The sequence below is a fragment of the Triturus cristatus genome, chromosome 10 (assembly GCF_964204655.1).
Source record: "Triturus cristatus chromosome 10, aTriCri1.1, whole genome shotgun sequence".
Lineage (NCBI taxonomy): Eukaryota > Metazoa > Chordata > Amphibia > Caudata > Salamandridae > Triturus > Triturus cristatus.
The window spans coordinates 1,160,193,992-1,160,211,147 of record NC_140593.1 but is presented as its reverse complement, the minus strand read 5'-3'; the positions used below and the strand labels follow the sequence as shown (position 1 = coordinate 1,160,211,147).

The 17,156-nt window shown below is 41.8% G+C and overlaps 1 protein-coding gene across 2 annotated transcripts in view; it reads right to left on the bottom strand.

The window, feature by feature from the left end:
* Positions 1 to 10,808: 10,808 nt before the first annotated feature.
* The window catches only part of LOC146796822 (metalloproteinase inhibitor 4-like), a 56,206-nt gene continuing 49,858 nt past the window's right edge, over positions 10,809 to 17,156 (bottom strand). For both annotated transcript variants that reach the window (XM_085629557.1, XM_085629558.1), the window contains one exon: positions 10,809 to 11,959. In XM_085629557.1, the coding sequence (XP_085485683.1) occupies positions 11,816 to 11,959 (144 nt within the window). In that variant the 3' untranslated portion in view covers positions 10,809 to 11,815. The remainder of the gene's footprint in view (positions 11,960 to 17,156) is intronic.

Sequence of the window (17,156 nt, the reverse complement as noted above, 5' to 3'; positions counted from 1 at the left end):
ATTTCAGTGCAACAGAAAATACATTAACTCGAAAAAGAGCCGTACAAAAAAATAAAAAGAAAAACATTGTTTTGGAAAGGACGTTCGTTGAAAAAAAAACAAATAAAAAATTACAAATAAGGAATAAGAAATAAAGAGGGTGAAATAAAAGAGGGGAGTGGGATGAGAAACAAAAGGGGAGGCTGATAATGAGGAAACCAAGAGAGTTTAACCAGAACAGAATGAATTTGGGAATTCAGTGAAAAGACAAGACTAGGGTCGGACTGGGGTAGAAAATAGGCACTGGCACTATATAAAAGTCACCCCCATAAGCTAATTAGACAGCCACAAAGTGACCCACATTTGCAGATGGGGTCAGTTTTGAACTTGTGAAGACACGCTGTGTAGTTGTTTTGCAAGGTGGGGAGACTGCATGTATTTGTCATCACTACAGGCAATGTTTGTGGCAACATCAGGGAATTGAACAGGAAAAAACAGCCTACCAGACCTTAAAAGAAGCCCACAATCAGACTAGAAACTGCCTAGAAACTGGCCTACCAGACCAGCCCTTCTAGCACTGCCACATTGCCCTATCGGTAGGTCTTGTGCTGGTGAAGACCCAGAGCATTAATTGGAAAAGGAGTCAGTACAAGCAAAGAATTATCTAGAAATGAGTGCTTAAAGAAATCCACTAGGTGGCGCTAGATGAAAAGACATTCATATAATTCAAATGTGAGTTGTCATTTTTAGGTCTCTCCTAGAGATAACTTTAACTAATGTACCAGTTTTGTTAATGAAAAATACATACAAATAATGCAGACTTGCAGGGGCTTTCAGTCAGCCCTCTTCCACCATAGGTCTGATCTAGTGTCACTCATATTTTGCGTCCACCACCACAGCATACAGAATGGAGTAACTGGTCAACCCATGTGATCCACTGGCTTGTCTTCAGGGTCAGTGATGGCATTTTGCCTGATCGTATAAGCGTAACCAATCGAAAAGTAGAGCATTTCACATCTAGGGCTGTCGTTCGCGCTTTAATTTCATTTGGCAATGTTTCCTTGTTTTTTGAGGCCAAGACAGAAGTAATGATCTTCAGCAAGAAACCTCACCATGGGACTTCAGCTGATGGTTGGCTGAACTCAGGGTCCAACACTCAGCAACTACCCCTGGAACCTCAGAACCATCATCATAGCAAACTGGACATGACCGCACAAGTCAAGGCCGGCACTGCATCCTGCTTTTACACGCTGAAGATGCAGAGGAAGATCTTCAAATGATTCCCAGCCAACACTAGAAAAAACGTCACTCATGCCATAGTCACCAGCAAGTTGGTCTTATGGGAATGCCCTCTACGCCGGGATCACCAGGCTATTCACCAGAAGACTACAAACCTCCAGAACTCAGCACACAGACTCATCCTTAACCTAACACCCACCTCACGGGGCTCCATTGGCTTCCAATACACAAGCACATTCAATACAAACTCTTCCCACACACATTCAAGGCACTACACAACTTAGGCCCCACTTACCTGCACAGTAACATTTCCTTCCGCCTACCACCCAGATAAATCCACGACTCCTAGTTGCACACATCCCACACGTACACAAAAATCAATGCAGGGGGAGGGAGGCTCTCAACATCACTCGTAAGCATAGAATGACCTCCAACTCCACTTTAGAGCATCTTCCTCTCCTTGAATTTCACAAAAAGTAGACCTGGCTTTTAAATGAAGCAACCTACCATAGGCAGAGCTCTGCACACACACCTGCCCGGGTCCCTAGTTATTGATAGAGCGCTAACAAATACACATAGCATAAAATCTGAATTTGCTGGTCCACTTATTTAGTATGTGAGAGCGTCCAACAGCCATTGTAGTCCATTTTCATTATTCATTGACACACAAGGAAAATCAGTAGTTTGACAGAGCCTTCCTATGTGGATTTAACATCCACCAATTCCAGCAAGGAATAGCTGCATGTAGCATTGCTTTACAGATCAGAGCACCAACGGCAGTCTAGGCTCATCCATGAGTGCGCTGTCATCAATCCATCAACCAACAGAATTCCTGAGGCCATGTTGGTGCCAAATGCATTCTTTAAAGTGTTCAGGTCAGTGCCAGGATGCCCTCACGGGTGACAAGTTGCGCCATACAAATCTCCATAACATATCAGGCCCCATACCATCAGTTCTGGTAGCCCCATGTAGTGAGGATCTTCCTATCAACAATCCCTTCTTCTCTAAATATTCTACGCCATTCTGGGCCAGGTCCTGCTGGTGCTCAGCACCTGCAGTTATAAAAAATCAGGTTGTGAGACCGGTCCCTATCAAGCTCTTCCTTTTTGCCCACACCCTGGGCATAAAAAATCTTCATTCAGGGGCACTACCAGCCATCCCCAGTCTTTGCTGTAACCATTTAGAGATGCCTTTGTTATGCAGCTGCCACGAAGAAGCTAATCAGAAGATAAGATCACCTGCTAGTGTTCTCACAGCGCACTCGAACGAGATAATCAGAAGATAAGATCACCTGCTAGTGATCTGAAAGTGCACTCGAAGGAGATAATCAGAAGATAAGAACACCTGCTAGTGTTTTAAAAGTGCACTCAAAGGGGTTAATCAGAAGATAAGATCACCTGCTAGTGATCTGAAAGTGCACTCGAAGGAGCTAATCAGAAGATAAGATCACCTGCTAGTGATCTGAAAGTTCACTCGAAGGAGCTAATCAGAAGATAAGATCACCTGCTAGTGATCTGAAAGTGTACTCGAAGGAGATAATCAGAAGATAAGATCAACTGCTAGTGTTCTGAAAGTGCACTCGAAGGGGCTAATCAGAAGATTAGATCACCTGCTAGTGATCTGAAAGTGCACTCGAAGGAGCTAATCAGAAGATAAGTTCACCTGCTAGTGTTCTGAAAGTGCACTCAAAGGGGCTAATCGGAAGATTAGATCACCTGCTAGTGATCTGAAAGTGCACTCGAAGGAGCTAATCAGAAGATAAGATCACCTGCTAGTATTCTGACAGTGCACTCGAAGGAGCTAATCAGAAGATAAGGTCACGTGCTAGTGTTCTGAAAGTGCATGCTTTGGGGATCCACAGTGGGGAAGGTGGGGTAAAGGGCAAAGCACAGGCTCAGACTCTAAATTTAACAGGTCTGCAGTGATAAATCTGCTGCATGGGCAGCTGCTGCCAAGCATTAGCAGCTTTTAGACATTATTTCAAGCCTACAATAAATAAAATGAAGTATTTCACAAAAAGATTTATTTAACGTTTCTAATGGAGTGGTATAGTTATTTCACAGTATCATAATTACAGAAGTGAAACATTTTCACTATTATTTACCACTGAGTAGTTGTTACTCATTCATCTGCAGAGGAGAGCCCTGCATTATGCATGTAAGGACTCTGCATGGTGCCAAAGTGACGCAGGGCTCTCATAAATAAGCCCCCTGGTTGATAAAGCAAAGCTTGGCTATAGGGCGTGTGGAGCATCTGGAGAATACTGGTGCTTTGGATTGGATTTGGACCCAGGCAGGTTTCCAAGTGGGTGAAGGTACAGAAGCACTGCTGGTGACATCACAGGAAGAGCCTCAGTCTGACAAAGGATTCCAACAGGGGTAGAATTTCCAAATGATTTAAGAATATTGGCACCAGTCTGGGACATGCTGCTCCATCCTTGCTACTTATTAGTTTAAAACAGTTACATACAAATTTGCAAACAAAAAACAACTGTAAAATTGTCAATCATAAAAGGAAGTGATTGCTTCCTTCTGTGTGTTGCCTAGAGGAAGAACCCACACACCTAATGCTTCCATTGCATATTGTTTCTCTGGCTCTCTGCATGTGATGCCTGCACAAGGAAGTGGTAATGTGTTAAAGTTTCCATTTTGTGCTAACAGCAGCTGGACACAATGATGGGCCTACTGCAAATGCGCGCCTGCCATGAACCGCTCAGTGTAGCCTTCTTATGGTAATCTTTGATGTAGGAGATTCTAATGCTCTACATTCCTTGAAGAGGTTGAAACAATGTAACAGTGTCTACTTTGTTTTTGTGACCTAGCCTGGTGCAAGATGGTTATTGCAATTGACAATGAGGACCTTGGAGTTGGAGATCTCAAATAATTTAGTGTGACATGAGGGTGTAAATGTCTGTCTTCATCAAATAGTGTTTTAATACCTCTTAAACCCTCAAATAGCTCTTATAGATGAAGTATATCTGCTTGTGGTGGTTCAATTCATCCTTTGGTGGCTCTTTTTTGTGCTAAAGGGTCACAGTAAATTGAACACCCTACGTGAATCAGAGAATGTAACCCTACACTAATACCTCATTAAAGGTCTCAGCAATGACTAGGGCTCGCTGCTCAGATGTAATTTAACATATAAAGTTCAGACAGTTCTAATCTGATCAGTTAAAACTGACTTTAGGAATGCACAATCGATTTGACCTTTATTTCCAGTTTCCTTAGATAGGATGATAAATGTGTACATGGTCTCAGGACACTAAAATCTCCCATGGCTTGGTTATAGGTCAACATGTTTCGGCCATTAACTATTGCACCTCTACGGGTCAATGGTCCCTCTGTCTAGCTCCTCTACTGAGTCAGTTGTAGGACCATCTCAAAAAAGTGTCTGTCATACACTATATAAACACTTTACTGTTGGTGTATTGCGTCTATGATGGAGCTGTTTCAAGTTATCTGATGAGGAATTCCTAACCCAGGGTGGGAGCAGGCGCATCGCCCTGTAGTCACACATTCATCACAAGTCCAATGCCTCTGACTGAAATAAAAATGCAATACCAAGCCTGATTTTATTATTTCTGCATGAGTAAAAATTTTTGCAGAAGTTCAAAGAAGTGCAATCAACAACGATGAGATGATGGAAAATGATAGAGATCAGAAAGATCCCTTTTCATTTGCTTTTTAGTTCTTGAATCTTCATCATAATCAAAATTAGGATGAAAAAAGCTAATCGATAATCGACAAACATTGTACACATTTTTCACATCAACAAAATATACCACTCATCGAACATGGAACAGAAGATTTCAGGAGAAGCACTTACCAATAGGAATCTTAAGTATATTGATATAAACAGCCAAATTCTTTAGCTTACCAATTAATTTGATGACAATACATTGTTAATAACAGGGCCATGGGAATAAGCATATTATCCAAAAACTGTGAGAAAGTCATCAGCAAGTGAAAGAAAATCAAGTTATTTCAGTTCATTATGATCTAACAATTCAGTGTTTTTCAGTCTGCAATTTTAGCAAGGACAGGATCCAAAGCACATTTGTTTTGTGAAAGGATACCATAGCCACAGTGAACTGCATGAACTATAAGGAGTGTGAGGTCCACACCACTGGTAGAGTTGGCAAACGCCTTTTTGGAAGTATTTAATAAGGATTCACAACAATGCTGCAGACGTGGATTCCAGAGATGTTTCAGGTGCTGAACAAACTTTGGGGTCTTTTGTCTCTAGATCTCTCATCTATGATTAGCATCTCATCTCAATACCCAATTAGCAAACGCAGGCAGGTATTCATGTTCTTCTGGGGTGTCATTGAATTTCCAGTGTAAGCGGATTCTTTGCATATTCAGTTTTATCTTTGGTGTGGCATGAGCTGAGTCTCTTGAGTAAAATTAGACATTTGGCCCTTCCCTTTGGCGGTAGTAATGTCTGACTTACCAGCATTCCAGAACAGAAATTGACACCACTTAAGACTGCACATCAGGGGCCTGCTCAATTAATTATCAATCAAGGAATCTCTGAGCATATCTCACCCTTCAAAATCAACAGATAGCTAAAATATTTTGCACTGGTTTCGTTTTGCTGATAAAAGCTTGTTGTGTGACCTACAGAGTTTTCCACTGTCAAAATCAGGCCCTCGTTGGAACTTCCAGAAGTTTTTCGTGTTAGGTAAACAGAGTTGAGCAAATGTGACAAACCCTTGTGTAAATCACAACCAAGCCATGGCAAAGACTAACAATGACTGCTAGCTCCAGATTAGCTGGGTTAACTAACATTATAATAGAATAAAAACTGTAAATCACTGCATTAATCAAATATATACTTCTACATTGCATGCGTTGTAAACGCATGCGATTGCAATGTGGGCGTCACAACGACTGCGTTGTTACATCGCAGTACCATTACTACGCAAGTTGTTACAACATCTTGCTGTAGGAGGCGGTGGATGTTGGAATAGTATAATTTACTATTTCAACTCCAGTGTGTGCAACAGTAGGGAAGGTGTTGGAATAGTAAATTATACTATTCCTTATCTTAGAGCACCCCCTACAGCAAGTCATTGTAATGACTTGCGTAGTAATGGTACTGCAATGTAACAACGTGATTGTTGTAACGACCGCGATGTAATCTCATGCGTTGTTACGTATGCAACGTAATGGCTGTTTCGCGCATTAATCCCACCGGATTACTCCATTCCTCACTGAGTCCAGAAACCAATTAGTACCCTGCTAAATGGGGATCCAGATTCCACGTTTGATCCTTCAAATGCCAATTTCCATGAAGTTAATTGCCTGATCAATGTTCACAGAAAGTGTAACTAACTGAATTACACCCCTCCTAAAGGATCTGCACTTCGGCTACCAGTACAATATAATGCATAATATCTAAAGCCTTTCTTGATCTACAATTTAGACTACCTGCAAACTTACTATCTCCAACAACACATAGTCCTGACTATGCCTTACAGAAATACAGCAAAGCCCGCAAGAAAATGGGGTTCCATTGCTAGACACACAAACTGCCAAATGACTTTTCCGCCACCGGAGTTTGTTCATTCCTCATGCTGCTCTTGAAGTACATAAAGCTGGTTGCTCCAGGAAGAGTAGATACATGCCAAAGTTTCAGGATAAATACATACTATATAAATGAGTTCATTGAGAGTAGTTCAATGTACATTTATTTTACAAGGATTTATATTTTATAGAAAATCAGTTCAAAATGTATTCTGCATAATCAAACCTTTTTCACCATACTCTCTTCTTCAAGCAATTCTCAGTCCCCATTCACACACACTTATAACCCACACGTAACTACAGCCATAGAAAATCCACACGTCCTGGCTACCTAAATTTGTTTACTATTATTTTAAGCGCCAGGTGTCTAAACCAAACTAAATTCCACAAATGTCTTTCAAGTGCACTCCTACCCAAGATAGACAGTTTTTTTTTTTAATTTGACAACAACTTTACAGTGCATGAAAGCAAACAAAATAGACAAAAGTTTGTTTGGCAAAAAAAAAAAAAAAAAAAAGAAGAAGGTCGACGCATTTCGAACCCACTTCTTGAGGGGTTCTCTTCAGGACCACAGTAGCTCTTAAATGATATAGAGAAATACACTACTCATTTCACAACAAATAGTGTACAAGAATGTAGATTTTCGAACAACTCTTTTAGAAGACGAAGCGCGAGTTCTTTAATACGCATGAAAATGCAAAAGCGTTCCTTCTGCTGCGTTCGTTTTTTAATAGACGGCAGCTCCAGAATAATTCATTTCTTACTTGTTGCCTCTTTTTAAAGACGCCAATTCTTTCCTCGATCCATCGTTATGCTTGCATGATGCGGTTGTGAAATGCTGTCTCAAGCTTAAATCATGGCAGATCATTACCAACTCACCTTACTTCAATGGACATAAAACTCAAGGAAATAATGACGAACTCAGCTCTTTCCAGGGATTCTCAATTTATTTTATCTTCACTTCAACCCATTGTACTGTCAGTTCATCCTATTTGTTCACATTTCATTGTACATCACCCTGACATATCCACATCTCAATTCAAGTTGCTATTGGCTCTACAGGTTCCCCAAAATAGTCAACCTAACTTTCACTGAAGTAATCACATTTGTTTCCATTCTGTTGCATTTTCTGTCCAGGTTTTACTAACTATACATCTCAAAATATTATGGAATGAATCCTGGTTCTTCACAGATCAATCTCTGGTTTAGCTTTTGCCTGCAAATTAGCACTATTTTCTTGCAAATTTCTCCCAGTTAATTAAAAAAAATATATTCTTCACAAATGTAACACTGATTTGATACTGGTGATCTTTTCTTTCTTGCAATCAAATAAAAGTCCGGATCTTAACATGAAAACTCAAATGCAGAAATGTTTTTTCGAGAGTGGTACCCATTAATGAACATGGATTTTCCGACATTACAACTCACTTTCCAGATCCTGGATTCATACTCCTACATGACCAGTGTTGCACCCTAGGAGCATAAACAACCAACTTGTGGTTCTGGCCTTAAGGACCTCATGGAAGATCTGAGTTGGCTATAAACAAAGATCTAGTTGCCTGTACCTCACTGACCTCAAGACATTGATGTCATCAGGGACTATCACTGGAAATTTCAAGAAGAGGAAACCTCCACCCTTTTGAGGGAGGGAACCAAGGTGTGAAAATCCTATATTCAACAAGAAATAAATGTGCCTGTGGGGATTGGCAGGACTGGTGTTAGTCAACACTGGAACCCCAAGAAGAGGGTTATCTCTCACTTTGCCTGCTGTCTGGCCAGAGGAGAAGCTGAGCTGCTGCTGCAGAAACATCAATGCCTGGAGAGGACAAGTATAAGCACCATTCACATCATCCATTCTTTCCACAGGAGGACTCAGAGAATTGGCCACAAGTGTGACATTCTTCCACATGCTCTTTGGCCTCTTACCACATTTGCAGTCTGAAGTCTATCAGACTCCCTATCTGCCGGTGTGCCACTGTACATACAGCCAGCAAATCTTCTTGCTGTCCAACCACTAATCAATCAATCAATCAAGCATTTATATAGCGCACTAAAGCTTCTAAGACAAGTAATTTAAGGCTAGATGTATGAAAGCATTTGCATTTGTTAACGGGCCGAATTGCTATTTCTGCCCGTTTCATATGTACAAAGGCTGAAAACTGGTTGCAATGTGCGATTTCTACCGATTTAGGGAATCCAAATAGGGACTATCTATTTGTGATTCCTAAAGCACATGCACAAAGCATTTCCTAAATGCGAGTTCGTCAACTAGGAAATGCTATTACCATCAACTCAAAGTTGATGGTAACCATGTGCAAACTTAAAAAAATCATTTTTTAATGTGACAGGAAGCGCGCAGTCTTTGTCTTCAACTCTGAGAGCTACTTTCAGGGTACTGGCGAGCTACCAGTAGCTCCCGAGCTACTCATTCGAGGCCCCTGGTATAGACACACAGCCTCAATTAATATTTTAATTGGCACGTTTTTATTTGAGGAAGTTCTTATTTGTATTTAATGTGTGTGCTCTTATGTTTTTTGTGCAAGAAACTGAATAAAGAGAAAGATTCATTCCTACATAATCGCTATTTAGGAAATGCAAATTAAGAATTTCGATCATCATAGTTCTTACTACTGTTTAACTCTAATGAGGGACAGAGGGGTTTGCTCCCTGGAAACCAAAGTTATTCGTTAATTCGCTTGGTTGGAGATGTGGAGCTCACAGCAACACATTTCCACCCAACCTACTTTTCTACTATTGCCCCATCTTCCTTTCACTTTGGCCCTACATATATTGCCATATTAGCTACCTTTTAACTGAAATGAACTCCAGAGTTGCTTCTTGTGTACAAAAATACGCCCACTTTTTGGGAGAGGGAATGCACTCTTGTAGAGGGGAAAATACATACATAATTGCACTGTGCATTTGCTTACTTGCTATACTTGTTAGTATTTTCTTTTAGTAGGATTACACGGTTTATCTGTTTCCATGGTATGTTTTCCTGTTCTATACACAGGAAGGGGTATACTTTGCCTGATGATCGCCTCACTACCTAATATCATACAGACCTCTCGCCTATTCACAGCCCTTTCTCTTTATGCTAGTGAAGTGGACTCATCTCTCATATACCCCACTCAAAATAGTGGGCATTGAGCTAAAGCTCATTGGTCCATTAAATTTTCTCTTATTCCTTTCCACATGCGCACAAATATTAAGCCAACTTCTGACTAACGCTCAGTGCATAATCTAGTGTAATTTTGATGTAATTTTGCATAATTATGCCACAGCAAATTATGAGGGTTATGCTCACCTCTAGAATTTATCCGGGAGAAAGATGGCTGCTTACCTAGCCTACACTGAAGACACCACTTCCTGCAGAGAGTAACATGCTCACAGGCTCTGCCTGCTTCTGTTGTAACCCCCAATCTGCAATACGACAACACAGATCATGAAAATAGCTGTAATGCGGAACCATGGAGAGTAGTTTCCACTACTGGCGTGAAAACCACCTGGTTCTTGTATCTTTCACTCACCTCCATCATCAGACTCATACACCAAACAACATCCTTTTTCCTCAGACATAACCCTGATGAAGCCTTGCATTGGAGGCAAAAGCGATTGGTTTGTTCATGCCTATCTATAACTCAGAGCACTAATAGAGATTTCTTGGCGAAGGCTTTTTGTAAGTAGTTTCAGGATTTCCTTTGTCGCAAGGGCATGCTGCAAACCCGAGCCGTGGATGCAATATATGGAATTTCCTGTGTTCCTGGAGCAGGAAAGTGGTACCTCTGTCTACTGTTACATGAATCTGGGAGAACATTGCAAGAAAATTGATTACCTATCACCACGAAGATCAGGGATTCTACAAATTTTAGAGATAAAACCTTTGTGGCTCCCTAAATCTTTCTGATGAGGTCATCTAAAGCAATGAGAGCATTCATCTGACAAAAGCACAAATACTCTTCTTCAAAAAAGCAAGAACCAGGTAAAGGAATCCGTTTTTAGTTTGACACAACCACAAAACATACTTTTTTTTTTTAGTACAGTATTTAAACACAAAACATGTTTTTGATATATTTCCAATCTCTTTATTCAAAGCATAATTAGGTGGAGATGCAGATGCAGTAGAAATCCTACATAAGGTCGAGCAGGGTCATTATGGGAGGCCTTCATAGTATTTACCCAGTGCCTGCCACTAGACGTACTGCCACCCTGGGCAGCCGATAGGAGGGTGGCGGGCAACGGATGACTTGTTCTGGGGTGTGTGGGATAATGGGGGGGGGGTAATGGGGGATGCTGGCCGACCTGTTCTTGGGGACAGGGGAATGGTGATAGTCGAGAGACACGACTCCTGCCGCCCCCAAAAAACAGTGCTGCACGGGGCGGACCATCCCCCCACCCCCCACCCTCCCCTTAGCTAAGCCATTATATTTATCCCCCAAGCCAGCCATCATTATAGGTTTAGGAACATGGACTTTTCACTGCTCGTTCAGATTGTGGTCTTTCAAGAACTGGGCAGGTGAAAAAGTCAAGCATGTTACTGCAACATAGAAGGCCATTGGACTGACATTGTTTCATAGGCTGGTTGAGTGAAAGTTGTAAGGATTTCTATTAAAATCTCATGAGCTTTGTGAAGTTGTACAAATATGCAAATTGCATACACAGTGAAGAATGAAATCCTGCACCGGTATGGATAAAACACACTTTTAACCATAACATTATCTCCCCAAAAATGTTAATACAGGAAAATCCTTCTGAAATATATCCCTGCACGGATTTGATGCAGACGTAAAGTTTACCCAAGTACACAATTCAAAACCTCTAACCGTTGTGAAGAGGCTCATCTACGCTAATGGCAAATTATATTTATGGGGATGCTATTTCACATGCATCAACAAAGACCTGGTTGGGGGCCCATGACCAGATCTAGCTAGAGTTCAGACTTAGTTTGATTGCTTGTTACATTCCATTGCCTCAACATTTTGCAAGCAAAGGGTAAATGGGCAGGGTATTCTCTCTTAGCGTGATAACAGTGAAATAACCCCCGCCAGACACTAAATAACACTATGCTACTAAATATTCTTCCAAGTGCACGTGCCAGGCCCATCTGGGACACACATTTGCTCCTGGTCCTGGTCACTGAATTCTGGCTCAAGATCATTCCACTGATCAAGAACACAATAGTTGTCTTCGTAATCTTCGTTGTTTCTGGCAATCTAGGAAATAAATGCAAAAATGTATCACAGTAATGCTTGATAAAAGTACATTAGCACAAGTTGTGATACCGTTTGGCCATTCACTCTCAATAATTGTTGCAGATTAATCTTAAAACACATTTATTATCAAACTAAATAATTTGCCCATTTTTCCCATTTTAGCGGAAATGCCAAGCAGTTAGGATACATAGGGTCTTTGCCAAAATACAATGCAGTCTATCAACATTGTGCCCATTTTAAAGATATTTATTAAATAAGTAAATCTGATAATAGTCGACCTATCGGCGGCATTCAACACTCTTTTCCCGGTGCGCTTACGGCAAGTGGGAATCGATGGGAATGCCTTGCAGTTTTCCCATTTATTTATGTCAAATAGGGCCCTTATAGTCAGCTGTGGATGCTTTAGGGCCAAGGCCTTTAGTCTTCCTTGTGGGGGGCCTTAGGGCTCATCTTTGAGCCCCATCCTTTTCAATCTTTATATGACTCCCTTGGCCGACCTGGTGCAGTCTTTTAGATTTCAGGTGCTATCTTATGTAGATGATATGCAAATTATCGCCTCCATCTTGAATGACCTGCAATAGATATCTGAGGGGTTCAATCAGTGTATGTCCAGCATTATTAACTGAAGATCGATGCAGACAAAACTGAAGTGTTGGTGTTTGGCTCGCAGAATTCCATCTGGTCAAAATCCTGGTGGCTGGCAGTCTGTGGTCCCCTCCCTGTCTCTGTTAGGACAGCAACAAATCTGGGGGTCATGCTTGACAATGGTTTTAGCTTTGACGCACAGGTCAGTCACACGGTTAGTACTTGTTTTTTATATTCTGAGGAGTTTGAGAAAGGTTTTGCCTTTTATTCCGTCTAAACTGCACCAGTCGATCATTATCGCTCTGGTCACCTCTCGGCTGAACTATTGCAACGCTCTTTACCTGAACATAAATGCGGTCTCCCCGAATAAGCTCCAGGTGGTACTGAACGCAGCAGCGTGTCTAATTAAAAGCATCTTGTGAATCCCAGATTTCGCAGGACCAGATGGTTCAAGTTTCTTTATTTTTGCATAGTTAACTAAAACCATTGCAATATTAACAGTTAAAAGAATACAATTGTAAACAGTCATTCGATATGATACCATCCACCTTTGCTGCCTTTTTGGTTGTTGTAATTATAAAAGAAAAGAAAAAATCTTCGGATAAAACTGCTAAAACCCAAAAGGTAGAAAATTTTTTACAGTTTAAAATCAGAATTAATTGTAGTTATTGATGAATGTCATTAGCTCGCTGGATACTGTGCGGTGCAGCAACTCAGGTTTTTTCCTCCAGCCATGCTTGCCCATTTGTCAAATCGTATTGAGTATGTTACAAATTGTCTCGACTTATTGCAAGGATTATCCCTGTGCTGCTGGTAGTCTATCCTTGGTGTGGTCCGGCTAAGGCCTCTTCCCATCTGCTGGACAGCCTTCGGCGACAAAGGTTTGTAGAGCATTGTTTGGTATTTTGGGCATTTTTTGTTCAGCCAACATAAGGAATTTTAACAATCTGCAGTTCAGTTGGATATTTTCAGGGTTTAAACAGGCCGGTACTGCTTGCCTCCTGGTGCGGATGCCTTTCTGTTTGAGAGGTTCTTTTAGAAGCTGCTGTCGTACTTGGTGCATAAGCAAATTAGGTGTAAAATGTTGCCATTCTTGATGTTACACAGCCTGCTGTTGTCCTCAGCCATGGTAGAAGGTGCTGAGCACACGGAAAGATACCCAGTCTATGCCTTAAGAAGTTCATTTTTATGGACTTAGGATAACCCTGATTAAAGAATGTTTGTGGGGCAAGTGATTTGTAGGAGTTAAGGGTCATCCAGGCATGAGATCTGTTTGAGAAGCTTGCCTTGTCCTCCACCAAGGAAATTTGTTTTATGGTTTTCCAGACTAGTTTTTTAAAGTTGAGATAGCTGAGTTGTGCGTCCCAAAGTCCCATAAGTTTGGTAGAGTCCAGGGCTAACTGAAGGTAGCTTCTGGCTTGAGAGAACTCCCTGTACTGTATGTCGTGCCACAACAAGTAGTTTAGCGTATTTATAGTGGCACTTCTAATTTTATGCCAGCAGATGATGTAAGCGCCCTACCTGGCTAAGACTTGTTGTACAAGACCAAACTCCAGCCTTATTTGAGCAGGTGATGTGTAGGGGAGAAGTTTAGCCTGAACTACCTTCAGGAGCAGGGTCTAAGTCGGCCCCATCAATTTACAGATGGGGCGGCCGCTCCTTTTTGGTGGTGGCCGCCAAGCTATGTAATACCCTACCCACTTTTAAATCCAATGAGGACTCATCTGGCTTTCAAAAAACATCTGAAAACCTGGCTTTTCTCATCTTAGGTTGTTGCAGCTGCACTTCTTTCTTGTCTCCTCTTTGTTTGCTTTAGCGCCTTGAAACCCTTGGGTATAAGTGCACTTTATAAATAATATCCTATCCTATGCTCAACCTAGTCTTTAGCTCCATCCATGGCCTCTCACTCCTGTCCTGACACCCCCTCCTGCCCACTCCCTTGTCCCACTCTTCTTCCTCTCTTTACCACCTTAACCTGATCTTTACACGCCTGTCTCCCTTCCCTGCTCTCCCTCTCATAACCTCCTCTCTCCCACCCTGCCCTGTCATCCCTCTATTTATTCTCCCCCTGCTTCCAACTCCTCATACACTCTCTCTCCACCTTCACCACCTCCTTGACCTCACACCATCACCAGGCCTCTAATACCACTTCCCACCCATTCTCCAATGTTCTTTCCCTTTCACGTGCTCCCCTCCTGCGTGCTCTCTATGCACGCGCCCTCTCACACTCTGCCCCTCACCAGGCCCCCCACCCTCCGCCCCTTCCAATTCACGCCCCACTTTCCACTGTCCTCCGCTCCCTCGTCTCTGTTTCACTCCCTTTTTCCCCTCCACTGAAACTCTAACTCTACTGGACACAGTTTCCAATTTGTATAGATTTTTGTGTTATTTTCCTCAAGGCCCAGTCCCTTCTCCTTGTTTCCACTTCTAGCCCCCTCCCACCCTCTTCTCCCACTACCCCTCCCCTTCTCAGCCTCCTCCCTCCAGTCCCCCATCCCTGGTCTCCCCTCGCCCCATTCCTTGATCCATCCTTCTTGCCACGACCTTGTCTCCTCCACAAATCCGCCACTTTACCCCCAACCTCCCCCCTTCTTCGTATAACTTCAGCTCTTTCCATTACTATTTTGCTCTTGCTACACCATGTTTACTTCCACCTCTCTTTAAATCCCTCCCTGACCTCCTTCACACACAAGATGAACTGCCCCCTGCTTTCCCGCATTTCCTCAACCTTGCTCTTCCCTCCCCTCCGCCTGTTGATACTACTCCCTGCAGCTTTCCCAAATCTTCTTCTTCTTCACCTTCATACTCATCTCAGCCTTACTCTCTTTCAATCCTTCTCTTCGTTTCCCTTTCCTCCTCTTCATTCCATTTCTTTTTTGAAGCATGCCTATAGTTCACAATCACTCGTAGGCTCTATAAAACAGTTGAATTAACACTACGAAAGATTAGATGATGCTTAGCATGGGTAGCAGGATCAAGCTTCTGTGGTTTGAGAATTGGAATTATTATAGCACGGTTAAAGGATTGAGGAAATTGGCTGGATGACAAAGGATAGCAGAAAACAGGAACAGGGCAACCACAGGAAATATAATTGGAGAGTATAATAGAGAGGGGAGTAGAGAATTAGAGGGTTCTGCAATAGCATTTGCACACTTTGGTGAGCAAAACAGATTATATTCAGTGAAAGTTGTGAGGATAGATTTTCAAAATTGAAGAAAGAGGCCAGAGAAAACTAAAAAAAGCTGAAGTTGTGAATGGGGGGGGTTGAGCGTAAAGTAACACTCTCAGAAGTACAATAGGAGACTAGAGAAAGCAATGAATGGCAGTGGAGGTTGAAACTAGATGACTAAAAGGATAAAAGGTTTTATAGGACAGCATCTTTGTGGTGGGAGAAGTTACTATGCAATCTGAAGCTGCCTTTGTGGACTCAGTAAAAATAGCTTTTTCCTAGGAAATTTGTTAATGTCTTCTTAAGTTTGGTGGATGTATTTTTGGTCTCGCTAGACATCAAAAGTGTTTGCTAGATATTTTTTCACTGCTTTTTGAAAAATATACATAAAGTGAGCTTTGTCTGAGTAAAAGTTTCTGACTTCATGCTAATAGGTGTTTGGTGTGCTTATTAGGGGTGGGTGATAAAATCTGCTCCACCGTCGGCGTTGGCAGAGTGTGGCGCCCTCCGCAGTAAGCTTGCAACATAGAGTTACTTTAAAACTCCACAGACCGCCACGTGGCATAATTTTGTCTTGTGCGTAGATCCCAACGTTAAGTTGACGAGCGAGAATTTGCATCTTCTAGCGCAATTTTTGGGCGCTAGAACGGCACTCATGAGATTTTTGGCAATGAGGTTGTCGCAGGTGTTTGCACTCAGAAAGCTGCCACTCGAATAGTAAAACTACTCGAGCAGCAGCAAGGAAGCTGTGCCCTCTGGCACGTCATTTGATGCAGCTCGTGCTAATTTTGCAGCATGGAACAAGCCTCACTTGCTGGTGAAACTCTGCACCTTCGAGGTCGGTCCATTTCATCACTGCTGATAAATTGTGGGACTTACTTCGAGCCACATTGCATAAATTGCATGATCACCTATGCTTTTGCAAGGAGTTAAAAACTTGGCTCTACTCACAACAGATTCTTATCATTGATTCTTTTGATGGTCCTTTGCCTAGTGCTAGGACACCTATATGGGTATTAGAGTACTCTAAGAATCTGGTAACATAACATAACCACGCCTCTTTTAAACAACACTCTGTGAAATTGGGTTGTTGTTTGAGAGGGATGTTAACCCTGCTCAAGCAACAGAGACAATCCCTGTCAAGGTGAACCACAAAAGTGACTATATGAATCTATGCATAACTCTCTGTTTGCTTGGAACAAAAGTAGTCAGGCTTAACTTGGAGGCATTGTGTAAATTATTTATGCGGCACACCAACACCAATAAAGCGAAAACACTAACACAAGAAAAATCCCACACAAATTTAGACAAACAGAGTATATTTTAATAATTTATTTGACACCAAGATGATAAAAATCCAATCCGTAGAACTGGAGTGATTAATTTTTAAAGTTTATGGTAAAGAATAGTGCCTAAAAGATCAAAGAGCCAACATGGACATCT